The sequence below is a fragment of the Thunnus albacares genome, chromosome 1 (genome assembly GCF_914725855.1).
Source record: "Thunnus albacares chromosome 1, fThuAlb1.1, whole genome shotgun sequence".
In the NCBI taxonomy this organism is placed as follows: Eukaryota; Metazoa; Chordata; class Actinopteri; order Scombriformes; family Scombridae; genus Thunnus; species Thunnus albacares.
Window position 1 is genome coordinate 20257665 of NC_058106.1, and position 14493 is coordinate 20272157.

At 38.7% G+C, this 14493-nt stretch overlaps 1 protein-coding gene across 2 annotated transcripts in view; it reads right to left on the minus strand.

Moving 5' to 3' along the window:
* Window positions 1–3498: 3498 nt before the first annotated feature.
* nedd4a (NEDD4 E3 ubiquitin protein ligase a) overlaps window positions 3499–14493 on the minus strand; it is a 29248-nt gene continuing 18253 nt past the window's right edge. For both annotated transcript variants that reach the window (XM_044348516.1, XM_044348507.1), the window contains 21 exons: window positions 13791–13954; window positions 13577–13694; window positions 12777–12941; window positions 12522–12602; window positions 12178–12297; window positions 11731–11982; window positions 10663–10740; window positions 10459–10513; window positions 10304–10362; window positions 10055–10120; window positions 9650–9879; window positions 9006–9127; window positions 8813–8883; window positions 8611–8706; window positions 8440–8513; window positions 8280–8340; window positions 8137–8196; window positions 7934–8041; window positions 7724–7820; window positions 7465–7537; window positions 3499–6074 (listed from right to left, as the gene is read on the minus strand). In XM_044348516.1, the coding sequence (XP_044204451.1) occupies window positions 5972–6074; window positions 7465–7537; window positions 7724–7820; window positions 7934–8041; window positions 8137–8196; window positions 8280–8340; window positions 8440–8513; window positions 8611–8706; window positions 8813–8883; window positions 9006–9127; window positions 9650–9879; window positions 10055–10120; window positions 10304–10362; window positions 10459–10513; window positions 10663–10740; window positions 11731–11982; window positions 12178–12297; window positions 12522–12602; window positions 12777–12941; window positions 13577–13694; window positions 13791–13954 (2253 nt within the window). In that variant the 3' untranslated portion in view covers window positions 3499–5971. The remainder of the gene's footprint in view (window positions 6075–7464; window positions 7538–7723; window positions 7821–7933; window positions 8042–8136; window positions 8197–8279; window positions 8341–8439; window positions 8514–8610; window positions 8707–8812; window positions 8884–9005; window positions 9128–9649; window positions 9880–10054; window positions 10121–10303; window positions 10363–10458; window positions 10514–10662; window positions 10741–11730; window positions 11983–12177; window positions 12298–12521; window positions 12603–12776; window positions 12942–13576; window positions 13695–13790; window positions 13955–14493) is intronic.

Consider the following 14493-nt stretch of genomic DNA (forward strand, 5'->3'; position numbering starts at 1 on the left):
AAAGGTTCAAATGTGTTTCTCTAAAACAAATTCAGGAAAAAGGTGATTAAAAAGGGGAAGAAATCATTGTCATCATCACAATTTCTTCATGTTTTTTTAATCTCTAGATAACCTGAACTGGTTTCACCAACAGATAATTTGGTTTAATTTCAGTTATAACTTTAATAAGATAAGAAGTTACCTCATTATTTCAAAAACACACCAGTTCCAAGTATCTTCTGAAATTCAATTTATGATTTTAAGGTGTTTGTTAGATTTAGACTGAACTCACATGTGTTGAATTATCTGAGAGAAGTGTGAGAATGTGCAAAAACCTCCAGTTACAGTCAGATTATTAAAATATCTATATAATATCTAATCTCTTCTAAAACGATGCTACTACAGTGACTTCTTCTGCCATTGCCACCTTTAACACACACATCTAAAAATCTTTTGGCCAGTTGTGTTTCCTGTAAAAGTACATGTGTTGTGTTACATAACCAAATAACTGACCACAGCCTCAGCAGGAGTTTCAGGCTCCTCGCTTACATAATGTGGGAAAGTGTGCCGGGCCTCATTCATGGTCAGCACGGCTCTCCCCAGGGTGTTTAATTAATCAAGAATTCAGTTTTGGCACCTGCCAATATGGCACAGTTTGTGGGTGGAGTGATGGCCAGCCTGCATGTGAACTCGGGTCAAGCTCCGAGGCCAGATCAATGGAGTAAAAGTCATTATCAGGTTATGAATGTTGGTAAGGTTGTGGGTACAGGGGGAGCCGGTTTTCCAGAGTCCTGCTCCTATTGGCTGAGGCCGGGGTCTTCCTGCCTCCTCTCATGCCCATCCCCGCTGACCCCAGCAGTGTCCAAAAGGCCGGCCTGAATCGTGTGTGACCTTTCCACTGACCCCTGCGGAGGGGAAAGGGGGGGAGTTTTAGTGCCACATAAGGGGGGTTGTGGAGAAATTAGGACTGTGGCTCTTCAGCTGAACCTTACAAAAGGCTCCGAGCACAGAGACGTCAATGAGTCCTCTCTGTAGAGTGACTGAGCAGCACGGCTCTGCTCTCGTTAACAGAGCTGTGCTGCAGGTCAACAAGCACACGGCAAAGATCACAGATTCATATTTGACCGCAGCTACATGAAGGAAATCAAATTAACTTGAGATAAACAGCTCTGTTGTGCAGTGAAATGTTATTTAACGTTAATTCCACAATCAAACCCACAAAAAGTAAATGACAGCTCGACATAAAAAAAGTAGAATTTAAAGTGAAAAATCAATGTTCCTCTGCCAATATGACTTAAATCAAACCAGTTTTGTTCCTGGGTTGTAAAAGTTGGATGGTGGCCATCAGGAAGTATTTAATGTGGTTTATCTCCCCCAGCTGGAACAATTCAGTACTACAAAAAACCTGCATCTGTACAAGCCACAAAAATATACTTTGAACATCGTGTGCCACCAAAACAGCAAAATAATACATGTTTGGATTAAGAAGAATTTAAAGGGTATTCTGGAAAAAATGGAAGCAAAATCTCAGTATATACTATCAAAATAAACAATATTCATTATATAAAATCCTGAAATGCTCAGTTGAAATACCTTCAGAAAAACTAGTTTCTCTCCTTTGATGAAAACTGAAGATGAACAAAATATTTACTTCTTCTAATCTGTCCTCCTACATCACACCTACTTTAATATTCTCATAATAACCTCAGTATTACAGTAGTGATGTCGTCACAGTTCATGACCTCTGAGTGACCTTTATATGAAATACAGTTTATTGTGTTTGTACATTTCCACACTGAAATAAATCTCAGTTTCACTGAGGAAGAGAGAAGAGAAGCGTTTGATATATTTGGGTTGTTTTGTTAAAACTTTAACTGAAACAGTTAATGAGTGTTTATCAGCAGGATTTTTAAAAACTTGTCCGTGTGTTTATCTTGCGTTGCCTCTGCTGCTGTAACGGTGTCGTTACAGGTGTCTCGAAACAGTCGATCAGACGGCTGCAGCTGATTCAGAACGATGCTGCTCGAGTCCTCACAAAGATCAGGAAAGTGGATCACATCACTCCAGTTCTTAGACCTTTATACTGGTTTCCTGTCTTTCAAAGAATTTATTAGGGCCCGAGCACCGACAGTGCGAAGGCCCTATTGTAATTCAAGGAATTTTGCTCCATTATTATTGTTTTTCTTCCGAAACAAACACATTTTTGAGGGCCTAAACGTGCAAGAAAAGTTGTTAAACTTTGCACATACATCAAAAATGGCTCTACAGCGCCCCCTGTAATATTTCAACCATGCAGCCCCCGCGCCACGTTAAACCGACATGTACGAAAATCGGTACACACATGTATCATGCCAGGATGCACAAAAAAGTCTCTTGGACCCATAGTTTAAACCCAACAAGAAGTCAGCCATTTTGAAATTAGTGCTAAATTTTAGCGATTTCGCATACCATGTATTTTAACGAACTCCTCCTACAGAATTCATCATAAAGACTTCAAAATCAGTGTGTGTCATCTAGACTAGTTTGTGATGAAAAGCGTGTGGCTGTGGCGTGGCGTTGAGTTTTGATGTTTCGCCATTACAGAAGAAATTGCTGTAACTTTAGTGTACATGGTTGGATCTGCCTGAAACTTCACATTTGATAACAGTCCCGGTCTGAACACGTCTACATGACAATATTCAGTCTGTGATGCAAACTGGCTGCATAGCGCCCCCTACGAAATTTCAAGGAAGCAGCCCCAGCAGCAGGCAAAATAGTGGACAAAGTAAGTGATGTTTATCTCTTTCTTACACTGTCTGAAAACAGCCCAGGTCTGGAGACATCTACATGCCCGTGACAGAAGCCCTTCGACTGCGCCGTGCCCCGACGTGCGCAAGGGTGCGAGGGCCCGATCATCGCTGCTTGCAGCTTTAATTTTAAAATACTGCTGTTGGTTTATAAAGCTCTGAGTAGTTTAAGGCCAGGCCAGATCTGCTGCTACGTTATGAACCAACCAGACCTCTCAGGTGGTCTGGGACAGGTCTGCTTTCTGTCCTAAGAGTCAAAACTAAAGATGTAGAAACAACGTTCAGTTTTTATGCTCCACATATCTGGAACAAACACTCAGAAAACTGCAGGTCTGCTGCAACTCTTCAGTTCTTTTAAATCACAGCTGAAGACTCTTTTTGCTGCTGTCTTTGATTAAATTAAATTTGGGACTATATCTCACACTGTGAAGCCGCAGTTTGTCAGTTTTATCACATCAGCACTCAGTGTGTTGTGTTAAAAACTCTGCAGCCCTGCTGTCAATGTGGTAGAAGTGTGAATAGTAAAGAGTAAACAAACAAAAAAGAAATCCTTAAAAGTGAAGTGAATGCATTAAAAGTTGTGGTTACTGTATCTTCAGTCATTCGAACACAGTTCAATGGAGAAACTAATAAGAATGTCATGCTGAGTGCAAAAAAACATGCACGTAATAAAAAACTGGATGCAACAACAACAAAATAAGAAGCAAAAGTTAAGGATGACGACACTAAATAGTTGTTTTTAGATTTCTTTATTTTTCAAATATATTTTTATTTAATTTGGTGTGCTATAGGTCAAATCAAAATTGGGATTTAAGAGCTACAATTCATTCCAGCCTTTAAACTGTTGTATATACACATGTTGCATGTATGTTTTTGTTGTAATGCACTTATAGGTGTCACAATTAAAATTTTACAATAACAAAATTTGATATATTGGAAATTAAGTGTTGATGTATTAATTATTCTTCAATAGACAATGATACATATATAACAGTACTTCCATTTGGAGATTAGAACATCAATAAACACAATCAAAGGCTACAATACATTACAAAGGCCTCGATATTCAGTTTTAAATATAAGTGAAAGAAGAGAATGTGCTTATTTTCAGCGATGTTCACATGTAAACATTTAAAAACACATGTGCACTTGAAGCATAGGATAATTTTCTCAAAGAGCGATTTAAGCAGTCTGCAGGTGACAGATCGGCAAAAGATTCAGACAGTTCAGAAGTAAGACTTGTCAATATCAACAAAGTGCTTCACTTTATAAAAGCATAAGTATAAAACTGTGTTGTCAGAGACAAGAACCGGCCCACAACATCTTCCTTTGTCAACAACCTGTAAACATGGCAGGTAGTGTAAACACATGTTTCACCATTCAGAAAAGAATAAATGGTTAAAAATCTACTGCTTGAGTACAGTTACTTTCCAACAAAAAAAAGGTATTACAAGTGATTACTCAGTTTGAAAACAGAGAATAATCTGTACACAATTTCGACAACCAACAAAAAACAAATTTTAAAGTTGCACTCTTAAAAATAGAGCACTGTCCTGCAATTAGACACCCATGATGAGTAGAAGAAAACAAAATGATATCACTCATTGACAAAAGGCAACGATTCATAATATTTCACATACTGTATGCAAACTGAATGATTCTGTACGCTACCGGCCAGAAGATATAATGTGTATATACATTTATTCCTTCCTCTGATACGTATACAGCTGATATTAAACTTGAGTACGAGTGGCTACTGATCATAAATGCAACACAAAAAGGATGTAGAGGTGCACCAATAACCTTTTTTTTTCAGATTTAAAAACTGAGTTAACAGCTTTAACAATAAATGCTTCATCATTTCGTAGAAGGCAAAGTTTTATTTGTATGTACATTATATTTATGTAAGAACTGAGAAACTCTCATCTTATGTCTCTCTATATATTTACATAATTATGCATAGTATTTTAGCACAATCTAACACTGCATGTAGTCTTTGCATCTGTGGACTACACAGATGTGAACTATTAATTAGTTTAGCCTTTTACTGGTCCTGGTTTTGGTACATCACTACTATAATGATTAACTGATACATTGATACACTTGGTTTAAGTGTAGTCGCTCAAACTTGTATATTTTCTGCTACTAATGCTTTTGAGGTGCATATATTTAGGATTTCTTGCATCAGTGTTTCTAATATACTGGAATGAAACATGTAAAATTATGTATAAAACTTAAATAATAGAAAAATTTGGGAGGAGAAAATACCTTCCCATCAGTTTAATTTAGGTTGAATTGCCAATTTTGTCATTTATGTTTTGCTGTTTACTTCATATACACACACATATCTGTTGCCTTCATCTATTGATTCTCAAACCTCTGGACGACATTTACTTATAAAATTATTCCAACTGGATTAATATCATGTTTAAAAGTATTTTGGACTTGTTCGCTTTACTTTAACTTTCAAGTTGAATTGAACTGGACAGGGGAAGAAGGTTGATTGCCACTTAATTTCACATAATTAATATGATTTGAATTGCTAAAAAACAGAGATGTGGGCAGTGATTCAAATGTGTGAAACCAGGCTATAACTCAACCGTAGTCTGCTCTGACCAATGGTTCGCTTTTTACATCACTTACAAGCAGTGACTGGAAAAGTTCATGGATTTCCAAAGAAAAGCAACATGACTCATTTCCCACTAACATCAAGATAAAGTCTCACATGTACTTGATGTGAGAAGCTTCTGAGGCAATTCAGCCCAAATGAAACAAATGTTCTTTAACGTTAGATGTTTTTGTTATTTATAACTTTCACATAAATGTCTGTAATATTGTAATTTCACAGAATTGAGTTCTATAAATATTCAGCATTTTAGCAGAACAAATAAGAGTGAATACACTTTTGAACGACTTACAATAAAGAATCAAATAAGAAGAGAAGCTGATTTGTAAACTTTAGATCACACGGAGTGATTAAACACCTCTGTCACTCCAGATTTAACGTCCTTTGTCCATGTGTAACCCACGACAGGACCAAAGTGAAGGTTGTGTGACTGTCCTTCATCTGTCACACAGCTGGCAGGTTAAGACCCGAGTCTGACGCACAGCTTTTTTCCTCTCAATCAACTTCACCACATACATCATGTTGCTTGGCTTTACTCCGATGGCAGTAATGATAAATCAGATCATTTACTGCAGAAGCTTTAATCCACCCCGTCGAAGCCTTGCGCATTCTCAATGGCGATGTGAAGTTTCTCCCTCAGTTCCTCGAAGGACTCATAAGGAGGAAGGTCCAGTCGGTTGAAGCTTTAAGGAGGTGAAAGTAAAGGGTGAATCAAGGTTAAAAAAAAAAAAAAAAAAAAAAATCACATCTAAGCAGGAGTCGTAAACTTAAGCAGGAATCTTAATCATCTTTTGACTTTTAGTGATTCATCTTTCTTAAATATTGAGATGTGACATTAGGCCTCATGTAAGAACATGTTTGTATTCTCCTAAAACTCTTTTTCAAAACTTTTTTTTTTCTTGCACATACAAGTGTTCCAAGTCGGATTCAGAAAACTCTCTTAACTGCCTGAACTTGTCCTAAATTGCTCGTTTCAGCCTGATGAATGTCACCTGTTGATGAGGAGGTGCGCGTTCCTGAGATCCGATCATTAGCATAATCAACGGCCCCTAAAATTGCCATATAAGGCTCAATGTTCTGCTTCATTTGTGGGAGTTTCATTCTCAAAAATGTTACCAATGAGTAAAAACAACAATTTCACACTGCAGAGCTTCAAATAGGCTCTGCCAACAACAAAACCCAGCTGCCAACATGTCAGATCAGCACTGTACTGTGACAGAAATAAAGCAGAAAAGTTTTGATGTAAAATTAAATGCTTAAAGTGTCTTTCTAAGGCAAAGTGGTGATGGGAGGCGGTCAATCGATGGAACACTTCAGATATTAGACAAGATAATATTATAGCCTACAGCAGGTGACACCAACAGTGTGCAACAGAAGATGTCACTGGACAAAGACAGTGAGAGAGAAGTTTCGTGGCAACTATTGTCATGTAGAAGTTGCTGTGCAAAAATATGCTAATAAAAAATAATAATGTAAGAAAAACTAAGTAAATTGGCAGCCATGACCATAATGAACAAAATGGACAGAATATTAATTTTGCATTAAGTTTGTTTAAGTTATTTATCTTATTTTAGTTGATTTCAGTTTCATATTTAAACTCAGAATTCAGATTAAGATGTTATGATTCTAAGTCAAACAAGTGTTTCTCCCTTTGTGAAGATGGCAGACTGTCTGGACCACTTCGCTTGTATGCAAGTACCTAAAAACTAATGAATGCCATACATTTTCTTAACTCACTTGTACCACGTACTCGTGAGACAGATAAATGTCTTCATGTCCACTAGAGGGCTTCAACCCACTGTTATTATCTCAGAGAGCATGTAACCGTGTCTGAGTAAGGTGGTGATCTTAGCCAAATTAACATGATAAAATTAGCAAAGGTTCCACAGAGCTGTAATAAAAGCAAAGAAAATGTCTCACTGCAAAACATAAGAAACCAATCAGCAGATTTTTTTTCCCCCTCGATCTATTTTAGCCTTTAAATGTCAGCACACACTGAATATTGCAACACAGGTCATAGTGGTCTAAATCACTTCACTAATAACTGTGATAGATATTAAGAAAAGTGCTCACCATGTGTGGGCTCGCGGCAGTTTATCACGTGTTCCCCACTGCTCGATGGTGAACAGCTGCGGCCCGTTAGACCCTGGAAAATAAGACCATCAAACATCAGACAAACATGTAGAACTTCAATTAAACCAACTGTCTAATGAAGACAGGTGTATCAAAGAGTAAGCTGAAAATAATTATAAGCACTGCATGAAGAACTTATCAGCCATAACAATAAATGCAAACCACACACAGCGTCCTTCAAAATTCCGTTTTATCTCACCGTAGAGTTCCGCGAAGCCGTTCATCGGGACCCTGGATGTGCCCGTCACAAACTGTAAAAGCCGGATTCTCTTTTCTGCATCCATCAGCAGCACCGTCTATAAGAACACAAACAGAGTAAACAACTAATACAAAGCTCCTCTTAATGCAGAACAAAACACGTTGCGCCACAGCTCAGCTTATTGGCTCCAGGCATGGAAAGTCGACTTACTTTCCAAAACCACTGGATAACTACGTGGTTGGAGCAGTAGCTGTTTTTGTACTTTGTGTTCTCTCTCCAGTCGTTCACATCCACGTCTCCCAGACCACACATGAGCAGCTGGTGAGGAAAAGAAGGCAGGTAGGCAGATTATTATTCATCTTTCTGGGAAGAATATGACAGATTTCGGGACTTTGGACGGACTGAAAACTCACCTCAAGCTCATTCTCATCAAAGATCTTGATCAGATCTTGTGGTATCAACTCAAAGAATCCCTAAAACATAAAAATATATCAGATTTTCATTCATACTTTAAATGGTTTAATTGTGGTACTGATGCATCAAAGACAGTTGTTACCTCCTTGAAGGCAGTCATCTGTTTCTGTATCCTGTTCACAAACCGCCACTGCATCACCAGACTGTCGAGCACAAAACAGCAGATTAGCATCAAATAATTTAACAATTTAAAAGATGCTAAAAGGAGATTTTAGTTTGAGAAAAGTGCTTTTTTTCCTTACTGGATGTATTCCTTCTTGTTTTCGTTAGTGACAACAATCTCTGCACCTCCCGGCTTCAGCTCATGTTGGTGAGTCTGAATAAGAATTATGGCAAATGTAACGTGATTTACACAGAAAACCAATTATCATGAACTTAAAAGTGTCAAAGCAAAGAAAACATATTGAACAAACCTGTCCAAACAGCTCTTCATCGATGGTGAACCTCAAATCCAAGTCTGTTGGGTCGTTCTCCAAAATCCACATCAACGAGTTGAAATATTCACTGTCCTGAAAAAACAACAAACGCATTCAACAAAGTGAACATGTTCCAGATTACCTGTAATATGAAGATCCTGATTCAAGGTGTTATATTTTGGAATAATGCAACACTTACGACAGACTCCATGTCCTGGAGAGTGATCGGCTTCTGCAGCATCATCTTGTAGAAAGGCCGAATGAAGAAAGCTTTGAAGAACAAGCAAAGATGTCAGAACCTATAAAATCCCTCAGTTTGATCCAATCCTTTTTCTGTTGCTGCTACTTTTTCAAACATATTTTCATGATGCATACTACCAAGGAGCACTCACCGTCGAGCAGTTTGCCGTGATACACGGCCATGCCTGCCACACGGCCGATGAACTTGAAGTAGGACAGGTGGTCCTCATTACATAAACCTGAGTTAGGGTTAATCTGCAGAGTGTAGTTGTCCCTGAAAGACAGATCAGATCATAAATAAGGTGAAGAGATCCTTAAATTAGCCTGTTGCTGCCTAAAGATAATCACAGCTCTTTTATATAACACGTCTGTGGTTGTAAAATTTAATTACAAATAAATGATTTGAAGCCTGTATTTTCATTGATATTCATCCCCTGTTGTGTAAGTAGCATAAACTGCTCCACAGGGAACCAGATCCCAACTCATTTTTTTCCAGACTGCTCTTGTTGATTTTGACAGTGTAAACAAAATTGAATCTTCCCAACAACAAAAATCATATGGACTCTGCAAATAATAAGCAGTAATATTTTATAGTTATATTTTTGTATATTTCAGGAGTCCTGAATGTATTTTTACTGTTCTGTAGGATAAATCAGGGCACATGTACATTTTCTAAATCTGTCAAAAAAGAGGAAGTAGAACACCTGTGTGAAACAAGACTGTTATGGATATCTATACTCATTTACACACGCTTCCGATCTCTTCTCCTCTGTTTGCAAACAGTGTTTGGACTCACGTGGCAGAATACTCGAACAGCCCGTAGTATGGGTTAAACATCTCCTTGGACATGAGGAAGAACCACTCCCGGGCCACGCCTCCGTAGTCCAATCCTTTCTCTCCCTCAAACTCCACCCACAGTCGTGCCTTCAGCAGGTCAGCTCTCTTAACTGAGAGGATGCGTCGGTACGAGTCCTCCAGCACCGCGTTTCGTCTCAGCTTCATCTCAAAACGGTTTGGGATGTCAGCCTGTGTTCGAAATACAAGAAGAAAGTTTATAATCACCTCCAGATGAAATGAACACAGCGTATTTGAAACAGATACTGATATTAAGAGAAAAGACAGTGCTTGTCCTCATTAGAATAGTTTTATTAAGTATTTTGAAAGTCAGTGGTAGCGATTGTTATCCTTTGAAGACACTCACCGGTTTCTTCAGCTTCTTGCGGAAGTAGTCATACTTCTGTTTATAATCTCTGGAATAAGGCACTGCCTATAAAATATAAATAAATATAAAAAGGACAGTGTTCAGTAACAAATCAATCATAACCTTATGACCTACATTGTAGTCAATAATACATATTTACAGGAAACCTGTGAGCTATAAATAGAGATTTTATTGTATGTTAATATCATATTACAGAAGAATAATATATCAAATACAATCTATACTCACTGGTCCAGTTATGGCTGAGTTCTGTAATCTGGGATCATCCCATTGTGTGGTCCTGGTGTCTATGAAATACAATGTGACATAAGCCATGAATTCATGAAGAAATCCATATAATCCATTATCACACATGTGTTTTTAGTGTTAGATGTCATACGCACTGTGATCTATGTAGAATATCCTCCCATCAGAGTGGATTCTCTCCTCCCAACCAGGCTGTGGAAAACGAAACAGCTCTCATATTTCACTTCAACACAGAACAATTAAAGCACCATCTATCATTTTAGCCTGAGCGCTAAAGCTTAATGTTGATAAATGCCTTTCAATTGATTTGTTCACTGATTTTCTGTAACTGATGAACTTACGGGCAGCGGGCCGAGATCAGATGGGTCAAGTGAGGGTCTCCTCCTCATATGCACAGGAATCTTTAGTCTGGGATCTTCCTGCTCAGAGGCAAACAAACAGGATGAGTTTCACTCAAACAGGAAATGTTTACATAAGAAATGGTGGCAGAGGTACTATAGGCTGCTAAAGAGTCTATTTTTCATTGAAAATTATCAACAAAATTGTCCAGTGAAATATTTAGATTACAGGATGTGCTTTATACTCAATATAGCGATTTAAAAAAAAAAAATTCTAAAATACTGGAGACAATCATTCTATTATTCAAGAGGTTAATGGAAATTAGTTTTCATGGACTCCATGTTTATATTTTTATGCAGCCTAGGACGGACCATGGAGAAAAAAATAATGAATTTGTGCTCTCAATTTAATATTTTGTGTGCTCAATTTAGTAATATGTACCCTCTATTTAACCCTCATGCCATTCTCTTGTCCTGCGTACACCCTCACTAGGGATCACTTGGATTTAATAAAGTTTTATATTGACTTGTTATATTATTTTGGCTTGCAGGCACAATACTGTGTTATCTCTGAGATCCCTGAAATGTTATTAACGGGATAACAGACTTTTTCATCACAAAACTTTCATCCTCCTATGGATGCTGGAATCAAGAGCACAAACTAGTTTTTTTCCCTCCTTGGCCTCCATACAGTTTTAAAAATTCTACCGCTTTTTTATTTAGCTAAGAGGTGTGTTTAACTGCTATGGTCCACTTCACACATTGCTGCCATCATGCCACTGGAGAGACTGACTGAACCAAAAATTGGACAGGTTCTGGAGGATCTGGGAAACATTACATTTATTTTTTCAGGTACTGTAAATTGACCCCTTTTTTCCTTTGCTCTTCCCTTTTTTGTTGTGGTTAGGCAGCCTTTTTGGGTGAGTTGGCTAGCTTGACTAGCTTTGCATTTCTGGAGAGAAACTGGAGGTCCACTGACACTCTTGAAGCCTCTAGTGGCTATTTGAGGAACGTCATCCCTTAGAGGTACAGTAAAGGTCCACCTTAACACCTTGTCTGCTACTTTCTCACCCAGGTAGTTGTCTTAGTGTTGTGGTCAATGAAAAAAGGTCTTCCATTGGGAGCACTGCGGACCTCCCAACCAGCCGGCAAGAAGCCAGATTCATATGTGGCCTCCTGGCTTGGGGTGTGCAGAGGAGACTCGTCGGGGGACACAGGTGGTAGGGATGGTGAGGGGCTCTGGGATAAACCAGCACCACTCTGTTCTGCTGCTGCTGCTGCTGTTGCTGCTGCTGTTGTTGCTGCTGCTGCCTCTGAGGTTCTCTGTTCGACAAAACAAAATATAAAGAAGGTATTGGTGTGAGACCACTGATTAAATATAAAATATAACTAGGTTTCACATTCATAATAGAAAGGTAGGATGGAAAACTGAAAAGATCTGTTTAAAAATGGTCATGTAGTGGCCTGTATACATACTTATACGCCCTAATAATTTCAATACATAATCCCACTGTGTACCTGAACGAGGGGTCGTGTCCATGTTGTGGTTCGGCTGTTGTGATTGACATAGTAGCGTCTTCCTTTACTGTCCCGCTTCTCCTCCCAGCCTGAAGGCAGCCCAGTTGAGGTTGGAAGCAGCTATTGAATGCCATAAAAATAAAATACAGCGATCCATACTGAAAACACTGAACTCATTAAGTAATACAATATCCAACAAAGAAATATATAACTGACAGACACCGTGATGAAGTAGATAACTGTGAATCACTGACAGCTGTGCACTTAAACAGCAACATATTGATGTGAGGAAGGGCCGGTAAAACCTAAGAGGGAGTGATTTCAACAGAAAGCAAAACACTCACCACTGGATTAACAGGATGTTCCTCTCCTGTTGAAGTCTGGGCACTTCCTCTGAGACTGGAATGACTTGAATTAGCGTGATCCTGCAGCCGAGGGGAAGGATGTCAAACACTGATCACTTGGACATTAATGTGTATATATTTTCCACTTCTCCCTCTCTCACTGAAAGCTCATGGTTCATATTAATCTCATTAAGAGTCTCCCTAGCTTGTACTCTCTGTAACAAGAACCTCGTGTTGCACAAAAACATGACTCACCGTCTGGGAGGTGCGCTGCTCGCCAGCTGTGGCCCCTGTAATGTGAATGCTTCTCAGGTCATCACAGAACGAGTGGAACTCCGCAGGCGTGTGAGGTGGAGGTGTTGTGAGCTGGTTGTTGCTGTGGTATAAGGTGGAATCGTCCTCTGTAATAATCTCCCAGCTCTAGAAGATAAAATAGAGGAGACTCTTAAAGCACATACAGTGGGGGACTGATCCAAGGTCAAATGCAACAATAACAGCTGTGCCAAATTACTCAGTTTAAATATACAGCTTAAGCCACTGTGAGCTCTGTTTTATAGGAAACCTAAGAGTTAGTTTATGGTTATTGAAAGTGGTGTTAATGCAAAAACCCAAAACTGCTAAAACCACCAGTGAAACACCTGGTTTCAACATGGCATCTATATACATACTGTAGCTATCCAACTGCAAGGCTGAACCTGTACAACCAAACACAATTTGTGGGCAAACGTGGAATAAATTAAACTGATCAAAATATAATTAAAGAACACATCCATCCCTAGCCTTTTACCTAAGAAGTATTTTAAAAAACTGTGTTGTAGACAGACTATGTCACATTCTTAAATTTCCATATGAGATATTGAATCAGGCCTCTTAAATTTGCTTGTCGACATCTGAAAACATTTTCCTCTGCATTCCGGGATTGAAAAATGTCCTGTTTTGTTTCTCTGAGCAGGATGGAAAAATTTAGGAAGGTGTGAACAGAACTCAGTAAAGCAGAACGAGGATTAAATAGTAAAAGGCATGCAAATGCACATTCAAATGTGTTAAAAAAATACCTCAGGAGACTCTCGTGTGGTGTTTTCATCGTGGTCTGAGATCTGTCTGCGTGTAATAAAAGCGTGCTCCCCCTCCGTGTTATTGTTCTGTCTTCTTTGGGTCTCCACATCACTGTCCCTGTTTAGGACACACACACACACACGCACACACTCACCATCAGTACTGCACCATTTAACATCAAAGTAATGAAACTATGCTTTGGAGCAATCTTACTGCATTGTGGGTCGTTGCCACTGTGTAGTTCTGCTCTCATGGTTGACATAGTAAGTTCTTCCCAGGTTGTCCTGCCGCTCCTCCCAGCCAGGGGGCAGAGCAGGCAGCAGCTGGCTTTCTCTGGGACCAGACATGTCCTGAGACTCCAGAAACTCCCAACCAGGCTGCAGGACAAGGACAACAACAACAACAACAAAACAAAGTTAGGGTGGCACAGACGCTGACATTGACACTGAACCTGGCTAGAGCTCCCATTTGGCTTAAAATCATTAAGAGGAGGTTGTCAACGTGTTTTACAAAGGCCAGGGACACACAGTGGAATAAATATAAGCCGGATGATGTGTTTATAGCCAAAACTTATATTAAGAAGACAATCCAAGTATATTACTCATAACTCATATTACTGCTATGACTTAACATAGTCTTAACTGTGTATGGTGAAAACAAGTGACAAGGTCTGGGTTATACCTGCTTTTCAATGTGACAGTTGACATTTAAATAATCCAGTGTCTTTAAATGTTTGTAGTTCATTGTAGTAGTTTGTAGTAGTTCTCTTCAGATGTCAGTAGAAAAGAGAGTTGTATTAATTTATTTAGAATCAATTAATTTATTAAAAATATTTCGTATAAGAAAAAAAACGAATTATTTTTCAAGTTGCCTTTGTTTACTATTAAGGTTGCCGTAAATTTGATTTGGTTATATT